The following is a 13,673-nucleotide window of genomic DNA, read 5'->3' as shown; positions in this document are numbered from 1 at the left end:
TTAATATCGTGTTCATTTTCGGGGCACCCAAGTGGCTTAGTCCATTAAGCATCCAACTTCGGCTCAGGTCATGATCCCGTGGTTTGTGAGCTCGAGCCCCACGTTAGGCTCTGTGCTGACAGCACGGAGCCTGCTTGGGATTCTTACTCTCTTCTTCTCTCTGCCCCTCCCCACTTGTGTTCTCTCTCTCAAAAACTAAACAAATAAACTTAAAAATACATATATCATCTTCATTTTACGGAACTGGAACATATTAAGATGTTTGCAGTGATGAGCTAATTTGTGTCAGGACTCAGGCGTGGAAGCAGGTTTTCTGACCACACCGTAACTCAGTCAACCAAAGACAAGAAACCAAAAAGTTGAACAATGTGCAGTAAATACCTGTATGTACAGATTCCTCTACTGGGCCACGAAGACTGTGAAGTAAATTTTGGAAAGTAGAAGTTAGGGTCTCGTCTCCCGAAGACAGCAAATTTGAAAGAACTGAACCAAGCAGGAAGCCCTGCAGAGGAGTGTTGTCCTACACGTGAAGGCAGAGAAAAGCTGTGTTGCTACAGACGAGGGCGGGTTGGGTGGTATCTAGAGGAGAGGGTAACTGGGTCGTTGTCTGGTCTTTGGTAGAAGACGCATGGGCGGGAAGCAAGGAAGGGCAGCACTGTTTAAAGGAGTTTGAGTCGGGGCGTCTGGTGGCTCAGTCGGTTGAGCGTCCAGCTCTTGATCTCAGCTCAGGTCGTGATCCCAGGGTCGTGGGATTCAGCACCTTGTTGGGTTCCACGCCGAGCATGGAGCCTGCCTGGGATTCTCTCTGTCTGTCCTTCTGCCATTCTCCCCGCTCATGCTTTCTCTCCCTCTAAAATAAATAAATATAAATAAAAATTAAAAATGCAGCAGAAAAAGTCATCAGTTACCCCAAATTGCAGGTAAAACCAGGCAGACAGTAATGCAGATCCTGTCATGGCACCTGATTTGGTTAGACTAGTTAGATCAATGGTAACATGTCCTTCTTTCTGCAAAGATTATCTAAAAATACAAAACTGGTACTTGTTAGGGCAGCACACTTACTAAAATGCTTGTCGTGAAGGGCACCGGCTGGTGTGGGAAGTGTTGAATCACTATACTGTACATATACAGATAACACTGTATGTTGACTCTCCTGGACCTGAAATATTTTAAAGTTGGAAAACCACTAGAAAAAGTACATGAGAACACAAAAATAATACCAGAGAGAGAAGACAGCAAACATCATACACAATGAACACAAATGGGTAAAAATCGGTGTTTTTGGTGGAGGTCTCTTTCTTGTCTCGATGTGGACAGGTCTTGAGTCAGGCCAACAAGTGGGTGCCGTGGACGCCTTCCTCCCTCTTCCTCCTAAGTTTCTCTCTGAGGCCTCTTCTCTTTGACCCAAGTCAGCATTATCTACAATAACCAAGATATGGAAGCAGCCCAAGTGTCCACCCATAGATGAATGGATAACATAGACGTACACACACACACACACACACACACACACACACACACTGGAATACTACTCAGCCATAAAAAGGAGAGGAATCTTATCATTTGCAGTAACATGGTTGGATCTAGAGGGTATGATGCTAAGTGAAATAAGTCAGTCAGAGAAAGACAAATACCAAATGATTCCACTCACATGTGAAGTTTAAGAAACAAAAGAGATGAACAAATAAAAAAAGAAACAAACAAAAACCACTCTTAGATGCAGGGTGATGGTCACCAGAGGGGAGGAGGATATGGAGACAGGTGACATAGATGACGGGGATCAAGAGTCCACTTATCTCGAGCACTGAGTGATGTATAGAATTGTTGAACCCCTACATTGTACACTTGAAGCTAATGTGAAAATGTATGTTAGTTACAATTGATTTTTTTAAAGAGGGTAAAATGGGTCAAAAGAAAAGAGAAAGAGCATCATAGGCCTATAATTATGGGAACACCTCCAACAGAAAACATGAGTTGTGAAAGAGAAGAAGCTAGAAATGTAGACATTGGTTAGATCATGCAGGGTCTTAGGTCAAATCAAGGAAGCTGAAATTCCATCCTAAGATCATCAAAAATCCATGAGAATTTCCGTATGAAATAATCATATGTCCATTAAAAAAAGAAAGCTTTCCGACTCCTGGGTGGAGAATGAATTGGTTGAGGGCAACAGGAGATTCAGAAAACAGGTCGGGAGAGCATTGCATTCATCGTACTCACTGGTGGCTGGCCCTGGGGTGATGGCGGTGAAGGGGGAGGGTCTGAGGAGGCTGGCCAGAGGGGGCCTGTTGGCAGATGGCAGGGTGGGGTCGCAGAGAGAAGGAAGCTTGTGACGGGCCATGAGCGGATGCTAACTGCTTGTTGACTGACATGGGGACACAGGGGGTTGGCCAGGTTTTACAGGCATAGACTATGGGTTAGGTTTGCACACTCCACCCGCAAAGGGCCTTTGGATACCTGGAGAGGTGAGGGCAGCGGGAGTCTGTACCTGGCTTGTGGACAGAAAGCTGGTGGAGGAAACGGGATCATGGAAACAGAGAGAAGGATGCTGGAGAATCTTACCTCTCCAGTAACGTTCATCTGTCTTGGATAATTATGGACTCATTTCCTTATTCCGTTATTTAAAACAGCGTTTCCTTCTTTCCACAGCAGGGTTCTGTCCAGTGCGGCTGGTTGTAGTAATTTTCTTGTGCCGTGATGAGGTTCACCCTCATCTTGAAGCACGTGCATGTCAAGACAAGGGGATTTAAACTCGCTTATCATTTCCCATATTTAGTCCATCCTCCCAGAATACTTTACACTTCTGATTGAGGAGCATTTTCCTTGTCCTCAGCCCCCTCCAGTATCCGCTCCTCTATCACCCTTGTCCCTGCCATCGATACCTCTCCTGCTGACTTTTTGTTTGTCACAACACAAGTCAATACATTTTAAGGAAAGCAAGCATCATGTCCTACACCTGTATTTTCCTCTTCACTCATGCTCAGTTGGAATTGTTTGCAGATCTCAGTGGGAACATTCTTCAGTTTGGATCCCCTATGGATGGAAAAGAGAATGTGTAGTCAAAAGGAGCATTTTATCAGTATTTCAGATCGGTCCACCCAGGCTAACTGCTCCCCCAACCTCCATAAGACTTGCTCTTTTGAGGTTTTTAAAATATTTTTTTAAGTTTATTTATTTATTTTGAGAGAGAGAGAGAGAGAAAGACAGAGAAAGAAAGAAGTGGGGAGGGACAGAGAGAGAGGGAGAGAGAGAGAGAGAATCCCAAGCAGGTTCTGCACTCTCAGCGCAGAGCCCGATGCGGGGCTCGAACTCACAAACCATGAGCTCATGACTGAGCAGAAACCAAGAGTCAGATGCTTAACCGACTGAGCCACCCAGATGCCCCTCATTTGAGTTTTTCCCTCTTTGTTCAAGTCAAAACAAAACAAACAAACAAAATGATTGTGTTGTGAAAAGAATGGCACTTGAAAAGCCAGTGCACCAGTGCCTGGTAGAACGTAAGAATTTGTGTGTTCATACCCTGATACGTTAGAGAGACGTCACATCAGCTTGAGGGGGGCAGAGAGATGTGCAACTTTTTGCTGTACTCGCACAAGAGAAAGGCGCCAAAGGACAGAAGCATCAAAGCCCGTACTCAGATTCGGTAGGTTGCGCTCAGACAGACCGCAGGGCTTTGTAAACCTGAACAGATAAACCCGTATATTTTCTCTAGAGGAAGGTGAATGCATTTGTGATGTTAAAGTCCCCCACCTGTTTCTTTCAGGAACCACGGTCCCAGCTCTTCTGAACAGCACGTCCAATCAGCTCTGTCTCCACTTCCAGTCTGACATTAGCGTGGCAGCTGCGGGCTTTCACCTGGAGTACAAAAGTAAGGTCCCCTCTTTCTGCATCCGGCTTCCGCTGTTATATCGAGTCATGTTCTGAAAGGAAAAACAAATCCGTGCCCTCATTACATAGTAAAATATCCTCGTCCCAAAACGACTCTCCAAGTTGCATGAAATTGGGTCATACAAAATCTGTCCCCATGAAATACATAGTATAAAGAGCAAACTAATGAGGAAATGTCAGTTAGTATCTGGAATCGTTGGATAAATGAAGTTCGTGTCTGGAAAAATTGTTCAGAAGCACAAAAAGTAACCGTGTGTGCTATTCCTGGTTTTCTTGTGAGTGGTGTTTATATTAGCGTCCAGAAACCCAGAGAGTCATCATTTGCAAGCCGATTATGGTCACAAGGCCTCCAAGGTGGGTGGCGCAGGGCTATCACAGAGCCTCGCTGCACGCTGCCCGCTTCGTGTATTACTCATTTTAATTGGAAGAAGGTGTCGCGAAGGAGACGCTAACCTTTTAAAAATGAATGTGAAAAGTGAGTTAATAGTCTGATAAATGGGTTGACAAAGGTCAGATTCACAAATCTTCTTTGGCGTTTGATGACGCAGGTAAACCTTGTAAAAACGAAGTAAGAGTTTCCAATGAGAGTCAGGTTTATTTTAGGACGTGTTTTCAAGCGCTAAAAATGCTTGATGTCGATATCCATCTCCTTTAATAAGTGGTTGCAAATAAGCAAATACACGGATGGCTTTAATAAGTGATCTTTTGAATGGAGATAAACAGTTTGCCGAGACGAAAATGCATGCGTGTTTTTGAAAGGCCAGATTTCCAGCTGATGATAAATATTCCGGACCAGACACAAACCACAGGGCTGTTTCCCGTTTCGGTTAAATTTCCCTACTTATTACAGGCATTTGTATGCAAGTTTATTCCAATTTATTTGAATAGGACTACTTTGGTGACAGTGTAAAAGGATGCTGTGGGTGTTATTTACGTAGGAAATGTCTGGAAAAAATCTGCCACTCTGATGCATTTCGTGAACATCTGTAGATAGGAAACTCTCAACCTCATTTATGATAGCGCTAATAAATTCGCTAATACTTTCAGCAGTGTTAGAACTGATGAATGTTCTTATCTCTTTCTTCCAAACTTATCTTGTGGCTTCGGGCTTTTCACTTACTTCTCATAAAGAGAGGTGCTAGTAAAATGATTCGTCTGCAGTTACGAGTACATACGATTACAGCTTCAACGATATAATTGTCTGCCTTTCACTCTATTTCCCGCCCATGCACTTCGTTAGAAGAGGAACATCAAGATCTTTCTCACCGAAATGCATCGTATTTACAAATCCACAGCCTTGCTTAATTACTTAATGTGCTTATATTTTAGTTGGCCAAACATAATGCTACAGTCCTGTTGGTTAAGATTCGCTGGGAGTGGCGGTTTTTCGATGCCAGCACCATTCTGATACCACCTGTGTCGTTCATGTGTTCCCTTAGCCTCTGTGTATCTACAGGCGCTCGTTTCTCTGTTCTCATCCTACGTGCAGAGTTTAAAATGTGGGTTATGTAACGTGTTCATAGAATTAACCTTAAGAAGGCCAACAGCAAACAGTATAGGGACCGTGGAAATAAACTGCCCGGAGATTGTCTGATACTTTTAATCTCTTGACTTATTTTTGCATCTACCTGAAAATAGGTACCGCCTGTCCACAAGCCTCTAAATCCAGATTTGTTCCTAAAATTGATATCCGTGAGATTATAGTAAAAACAACAAAAGCCCCCGCCCTATGCCAGGTCTAAACATGTCGCAGCTCCTTCCTGCTTTGTCCTCAGAAAGCCCTCTTTTTGAGGTACGCCCGGTTTTTACAGGAGAAAGGACACAAGACAGTGTCTTCAGCCTGCACAGGCTCTAGTCACCCTGCTTGTGACCCACGGAATGCCCAGAGACCCTTCGTCACGAAGGCGCTTTACCAAAGGCAGGAGCAGCGCCTGCACTGTTGCGTTTGACGAACAGGGACACCGAGGGTCACGAGTAGTTGGGGGACACGCGGAAGGGAAGGAAGCCTGCAGGTCGGTGTTGGAGATGCGGCTTGTCTGGCACTGAAACCAGAGCTGTGATCGCTGATCCGCACCTGCTTCTCCGTGAAGACTTTCAGTTTCTCATCCAGAAGTGAGCGCCTGGCCCCGGTAGTGATAATGGGCCATCTTTCCGGATGAGCACTGATAGGAATTTCCCCAACAGAAAACAAACATTTTTATCTGAGGGGATGAAGCATAAAATTTTAATGACTGAGAAAGCAATTCCAGGAAGGTCTGATCAGATACGGGTGATCTGGGTTCTCTTGTGGGGTCCGAGCGGAAGCTCAAAAGATCGGCACATTGAGCGCGCCACGTTCTGGAAGCCAGACGTCCTTCTTTTAATTTTTTCAGCAATTATTTATTTATTTTGACAGAGGCAGAGATGGCGTGAATGGGGGAGGGGCAGAGAGAGAAGGACAGCCTACGCCAGGCAGGTTCCACACTGTCCCCACAGAGCCTGATGCGGGGCTTGAACCACAAACCGTGAGGTCAGGACCTGAACCGAAATCAAGAGTCAGACACTCAACTGACTGAGCCACCCAGGCACCCCCGTCCTTCTTTTATTTTATCTATCTGGGTAGGAAGTTTGACACGGCTACACAGAGGGACATGGTTGTCACCCTTGCTCTGGGCTCTCTTCTTCAGAAAAACTACCAGAACAGAACAAAACAAATAAGCAAATACCATGGAACATTAAAGATGTACGTAGGCAATGATGATGCTGGGTTACCCTGGAAATTATGAAATCTGAGCCGAGGGTACGTAGCATGAACCTGCCACTGGGGAACAATCTGGTGGTAGCCATTCTAGAACTCGGCAGGAAAGAGCAGAGAAGGTTGGATATATATGAACATAAGCGTGTCCATTGACATACATGATATGTGCCATATACAGCAATAGACCAGGGTTGGTTGACTTCACTGGAATTGGTGGGAGGAGAGCTAATAAGGTTGAAGCCATGCGCCCTGCCGGAGTGTTTGTCTTTGTCTTATTTGAAATAAGGAAGGGCACACCCCCCTGTGTCTGGGTCCCTGAGCTATTTGAGCCCCTTCCGGACCTTTGGCAGTTTGCCAAGAGGATGGCCTGAGTGTTTCATTCTTTCCCATGCGTGTTTGTCCTGTATTTGTCACAGAGGTAGCTTCATGTCCTGGATCTCCTGGAACAGGCTGTTCTTTGGACTTGCTGCCACCTGGGTACCTGCTACCTCGTCCCTTGGACGAGTTCAAGAAAAGTTAGGACCTCGCAGTTTAGATTTTTCTCGTTGTTAAAGTGAAAATAGTGTCTTATTTTTCAGATTTCTATATCCTGTGTGGGAGTGGAAATCCTTTTGTGGGTTTCCCCTTGTCCAAAGATAAATATATAAATACCAAAGTTATTCTTTTAGGTTAACCAAGGACAAGCTTTTCTTGAATGCTCTTTTTTACAATTTTTTTTTTAAAGTGGGCTCCACACCCAACATGGAGCTTGAACTCACGACCCTGAGATCAAGAATTCCATGCTGTACTGGCTGAGCCAGCCAGGCACCCCTTGAAATGCTCATTTTGGAAAAAAGATGGTCTTTCTATGTCTATCATCCATGTAACACGTACATAATTGTAACACAGTAATATAGGATTTTCATCATAACTGTGAAAATTTTACAAATACTTACAGATAAGTTATAGAATTAAATTTGATAATATGTTTATATTACAGATACATCATTAGCAGAATAAGTCCATCTAATCTAGACCTATTCCCCATTTAGAAATTTTTGAATAGAAACTATTCTGATTTTTACATATACCCGTGCTTATTTAATAACCATACTTTCCACGATTAAAACCTTCTGTTTTAAATTACACCATTATTCGGGTGTACCTGATACATAGTTCTGCCTCCCTAAGTTGGAAGATATTTAACCTCAATTCTGCAGCAAACCTTACAACACCCCATTGAATACATCTGTCCTGAGTTAGCGTGACGAAGCCATGAGTGAATTTTACCTCCAGCACAAGGCTGCTGCAATTATGCAAGCCCCTTTGGTGCTGATGCATGGCACTTGGTGAAAACAGCACCAAAATCATTGCGTACGCAGGAACTTTTTTATTTCAGCATTTTTATCATGAGTTTTTGTTTGATTGTTTGTTTTGTTTTGTTTCTTGTCAACGTTCACTACTGGGAAACCCAGTGGAGCTAGTATAATATTTCTGGAGTCTCTAAGATACAACATTTGGCCCCTGGAATGCAAGTAAGACAGAGAAGCCATGGTGCACTATAGACTTCACACATCTTATAATACATCACGGGAGCCATTCTTTAGTTTTTTCTTTCTTTTTTTTTTTTTTAAACATTTATTTATTTATTTTGAGAGAGACAGACAGACAGAGAGGGCCAACAAGCAAAGAAGGGGCAGAGAGAGAGAGAAAAGAGAGAGATTCCCAGGCTCAACAAAGAGCCCAACATGGGCCTGGAATTCACGAACAGTGAAATCATTAGCGAGCTGAAATCAAGAGTGGGACGCTTAACTGGCTGATCCACCCAGGCGCCCTGCGGTGCCCCCGTTCTTGAAATAGTAGCCCAGCTATGAACACGGCCCGATGTGAAGGCCATTGTCCCATGTCTAGGGATCTGGCCACAGAGAAGACTATACTGGTGGATCAGAACCAGGAACATACAAGCTATGACAATGACAGCATCACATGAAAGGATAGGGGAGAATAAGACAAAAATATTGCAGTAATTAGTACATTTAGAATATATTTATTCTGAAACCGGTTGGAGTTTGAATCAGTGGTGTGTAGTTATCATGAGGAAGAAAAGGAAAATTCGTAGAGAAGAAAATACAGTGAGTCTCACTGTTTGAATTGCATGTTACTCCTTTACAAGGGAGGGTTAGCTGGAGGTTTGTTATTTGTCACATTTTAGCAGTGTGTTTATTGTCATTAGTTGAAGTGATTATCTACCGTTATAAAATATTTGTAACATATCTTACTATTGATTTGATTTTGACATCAGTGTTTTTTAAACATTCATTTGTCTAGAGCGCTCTGTGATACAGTGTTGTTATTTCGAGTGCAGCCAGTTCAGAACCGATAGCTCACTAAGTCCTTCTCACATGTATTTATATAATCGGTAGTTAAGCATATAGTGAAAACAAGATTACAGATCATCAATGTATAAGACCTCATCAAAAGGTATGTAGTCAAAAAGATAAGATTGTCTAATTTCCTTTTAAAATGACCTGTTTTCCAAATATTTGATTCAGCGAAACAAAGGAGGAAGGTATAAATGTACTGGACACATAGAATAAAAGAAATGACATCATTCAGCATTAAATGTAGCTTTGAATTTGTGGGAATACAAGCAAAAAGGAAATAGATGTTATTTACATCATTTTCTTTTCAAAAAGGAAAATGTAGTAGTTAATTAAAAGAGATGATTTCCTTTGTTCTGTATTCTAAAAGGTACTTACAATTTGCAAAGGAAGTTGTCTTCAAAACGCAGAAATGAACTTTGCATGACGGTCGTGTATCAATTTTTTTACATAATGTGGAGAATATAATACAGTTAGCTGCATTAATTTCCTTCCTGCTTGTGTTCACTGATTCAGTAGGTACCATATTTTATTTCCTTTGTGTACTCATTTCAAAACAGGAATTCAGAACGAACTATCTAGATAAAGATTGAATTCTGGAAAATGCACTGAGCTTTTTGAAATCAAAAGTACTAAATCTTTTTAGTAGGATGTTATCACAATCGAATATTGACAACTTTGATTCGGTTACAATGATTACAATGATCTTTATAAATACCTGCAAATTATTAATGAATGTTTCAATGGCACTTTAGTATTACATTAATACTAATAAGGTTTCTCAGCTTGAATGCTGGGCATGAATAAAATCACAGGGGATGAAAAATTAAACAAGAATGAGCTTCAATCTAACTGTCACTGTGTTTACAGAGATTTCACTCTGTGTACTCAGAGATTAAAGCTCACTGCTTCCCACCTAGTGAACATCTCGTAAACCAGTACTCATTCAAAGGTATAGTGAAGTTATCTTCTTAATCACTTCATGGTAAGCCCCTTTTTGTGTTTATTTATATACTAAAAATCCATAAGATTTTTTTCTAAATGTTCTTTCCAAGAATTGCCTCTATTAACTTCCAGTTTGGCAAACAAAGAATGTCTCCCTTAATCCTTTAAAAATCGGTTCAAGTCACATCAACTGATAATTATTCATGTCTTCCTACTTTTCTATCAAGTTCTAACTCTACCGAGGACCACAGAAGTTTTTAAAGTTGATCCTTGAACAGTGTGAGGGTTAAGGGGTGCCAAACCCCCAGTCATCGAAACTCTGCGTGTAACTTGTGACCCACCAAAACTGAACGACTAATAGCCTACTGTTGACCAGAAGCCTTACCGACGACGTAAACAAGTCAGTTAACTCATGGTTTGCATGTTATATGTCTTATATACCATCCTGTTACAATAAAGTAAGCTAGGCAACAGAAAACATTATTTAAAAACTCACCTAGAGGCAAATATAGCACTGAACGAAAGTTTCTCTATAGTCTTTGGAATTTTAGGCATTAAGTTTGTGAATGGGCAAGAGTGCGATGTATAGAACTGAGGACTTATCTTAAAATTGCACCTGTGGAGTCCTACTGCTCCCACACTTATTTAAGAGGTGGGTCCTGGCCTAACGTGTATTTGTCAGCTGGCCTTCTGGATGCTGCTCGGGGGAATCGTCAAGCATTAAATCAATCATGCTGCTACTCAGGCCGCTCGTGACTCAGAATTGAAAACGAGTCTGGTTTCAAATGAACTGTTGTCGTTTGATGCATCTGCCCCTGTGAGTCATTTGAGGCTACTTTTGTGTTTGGTTGTTCTCTACGTGGAGTGGCTTTCACAGAACGTGCACGTTTTGCCTTCATTCCACCCCTGAGTGATAGTCGTTCCTCCCTCCTCGCTCATTCGTGCTCCAGCTCAAGTAATGTGTGGGCATCCCTGCATTCATCATGAATTATCCGAACGTCTCTCATATACGGCATGCTCTGGGCTCTGTGGACAGAGTCATGACAAGACAAGCGGACATGGTCTCTGCTCACATAGAATCTAAATTCTAGTGGGGGGCATAACAAACGAGAAAACCTAGCGTGTCCGTGATGGTTACAGATTGTGCAGAGTGCCTTGGAGAAAGTAGACAGAGCTCTGACATGCAGGATGACTGCTGTGCTCTGTTTTAGCTAGAAAATACGTTTTGAAGGAAGGGTGGAAGAACAGTAGTCAGTCACAAAAACACTTAGGGGAAAGCATTAGAGTCCAAAGAAACTATGGTCACAGCGAGCCCAGGTGGAAGCGTGTCTAGCACACACATGAAAGTGAAGAGAACAAGAGTCTAGAGTAGAGGGAGCAGTGTGAACAGTAAGAAGAGAGGTAGAAATAAGGCCCAAGGGTGAGCAAGGGGGAGAACCACAGTGCCTTGTAGCGCGGACTTTGTCGTAAGGATGATCGGAAGTCGTTGAAAGGGTTCCATCGGGCAAGTGGTATCATCTGGTGTGTCCTTCACACAGATTAAGCTACTGAGTAGAGACAGGCGGTGTGGGGCCGTGGCAATAACAGAGGGTCATCTGTATTGGGTAGGCCCTTTGCAGTCACCAGGAGGGGTGACGTGGCTCCAAGGAGGAGGGGATATGTGGAGAGACAAGGATTTGACACGCAGATGGCGGGTAGACCAGATGGTATCCCGGACGGACATAGAGAGTGAGGATAAAGCGGAAGTCAGAAGGCCCTAGAGTTTGTTTTGAAGGATGTATCTGAATTGAGCGTTGTTTGCCAGGATGGCGTGACGTAAAATCCTGACTTCTCCAGAGTCAGTCACAGCATGCCGCGCATACTCAGAGTTCCGAAATTATATCCGGTTGTTTTCATGTGATTAAGTAATAGAGAAATAGAAGGGATTTTTATTTAAATTTAATTTTCACAACTACCCAAAGTATTTTGTTGGTTTCTACTAATCTTATGATTAAAATACTTAAAAAGTTGTGGCGTGAGGAAGTTTGCTAACGAAAGCCACTCAGTCCTTCAACTCTTCTTTTGTCTTTGTTCCGTCGTGGGTTAGTCGCTGGTGCTATTGATTCTTTTGTCTGAACGCCTGTTGTAAATGCTGCACCACGTATTTTATGGTGATGGTTTTCTCTGTATCACTAAGTATTATATTGTGGGCTTGCACATTAATGGCGGACAAACACGATTGGAATATCTGCTGGTTCTAGACTGCCATGAGAATCTACACATTTCTGAGAATGGCAGGGAACTGGGTTTTCTTTTCACTGCCACCCTCCTTGTGATCTTGTAGCTCGGTTTGCTTTGCAGTGAGCTCACTTTCATTGCATCCTAGCCCGTTTGAGTCCGCGAGTACTCTGGAAAAGCAGAATTGTTGAGCCACTGCGTTTCTGAGTCCAACTCTAGAAAAATAATGTGGGAAATATTTATTAGATGTCAAGCTGTCATTATCTATACACATACAGATCCTCTATGCCCGTGTAATGGGTAAATCTAGAGATTTTGTCCTTCTAGAACAGACACTTCAAGAGAGTCCCACAGGCAAAAGTATACCGCTTTATTGACAAGTTGTGGTCACTCGAAAATTATTATTCTGTGTTTTTAATCATCCCATTGGCTTCAGGATCTTCTTGCTAGCTTAAAACTCGTGATATTATTTTATCAAATTCATCCCTTGGGTGTTACAAGTTGAAAGAATATTCTACTGCCGGTCTTACAGATCTTCCACGGTAATTAGCTAGGGAATAAAGATGCCATAATTTGAATAAGTAATTACGGGTGACTCGGTGACTTAGCCAACCACCGGCTAATCTTTTATGAGATGCTCAGTCCTATCAGATGGTCTAGATCAAGGCTCTAGACGCGGGGGAGTGGAGTTCAGTCACGTAGGCGATCGAAGAAAGGTTCTGAGTGTCAGAAGGGGAAGCAGTTTTAGAAGGGGGGATGACACATGGCTGTTTCCCACTCCCCAAACTAGGAGGCTCCCTCCTCCTGTTCATCAGAGTTGTCTATGTTCTGTGTCCCATTTCGTAAGTAAAACTGAAGTGCAAACGCCCTTTCCTAGCGGGCTCTCATCAGATCTACTGCTCCGTACCAGATATGTGATCGGCAAGAAAGCCTTTCAGGGCATGTTCTCCTTAGGTCCCTGGTGGGTTTTTTTCATTTAAAAACATGCGTTCCCCTAAATCTTGACATTCCCCTGATTCTTAACGCTGGACTATGGCCACAGTGTTCCACTGGTCCTGTTTCGGCCCCTTTCCAACCCAGTGCCACACTGGGATTTATCCCTCCATGCCTCCTTGATCCTAGCTTTCGTCACCTGCCAGAAATCCTTCAGGGGCTCAACAGTGTGTCCCTTGCTTCTTATGGCATCTCTGTCCAACGTCTCAATGGGTTTTATCACTCAGTTTCCCCTCAAGCCATTTAATTTGGTCAGACACTGTCCACCGCACTGTGTACGTTTCCATTTTCACACGAGTGCTCCTGTGTCCTCCTCACCAACGACCCCTCCCCCACGTGTCTCTGCCTTTCAGAGTCCCACCTGTGCTTCTAGAACCACTCAGCCTGCCCCAGCCATGAAGCCTGCCTGTACTATGTCAACCCATGGTCACTGCTTTGACCTCTGTTTATATTAGCATTGATTATCCACACGCTTCAATTACAACACATTTTTCCCCTTAGTACTGTTTTCTATGGCCTCTAAGCCCAATTAAACT

At 43.0% G+C, this 13,673-nt stretch overlaps 1 protein-coding gene across 1 annotated transcript in view; it reads left to right on the top strand.

Annotated features, from left to right (window-relative positions):
• The window catches only part of CSMD1 (CUB and Sushi multiple domains 1), a 669,247-nt gene that overhangs the window by 451,292 nt on the left and 204,282 nt on the right, over positions 1-13,673 (top strand). The window contains exon 32 of the mRNA XM_042982757.1: positions 3,761-3,865. Within this exon, the coding sequence (XP_042838691.1) occupies positions 3,761-3,865 (105 nt within the window). The remainder of the gene's footprint in view (positions 1-3,760; positions 3,866-13,673) is intronic.

This window comes from Panthera tigris, chromosome B1 (assembly GCF_018350195.1).
Source record: "Panthera tigris isolate Pti1 chromosome B1, P.tigris_Pti1_mat1.1, whole genome shotgun sequence".
NCBI lineage: Eukaryota > Metazoa > Chordata > Mammalia > Carnivora > Felidae > Panthera > Panthera tigris.
This window is presented reverse-complemented; position numbering and strand designations above follow the sequence as displayed.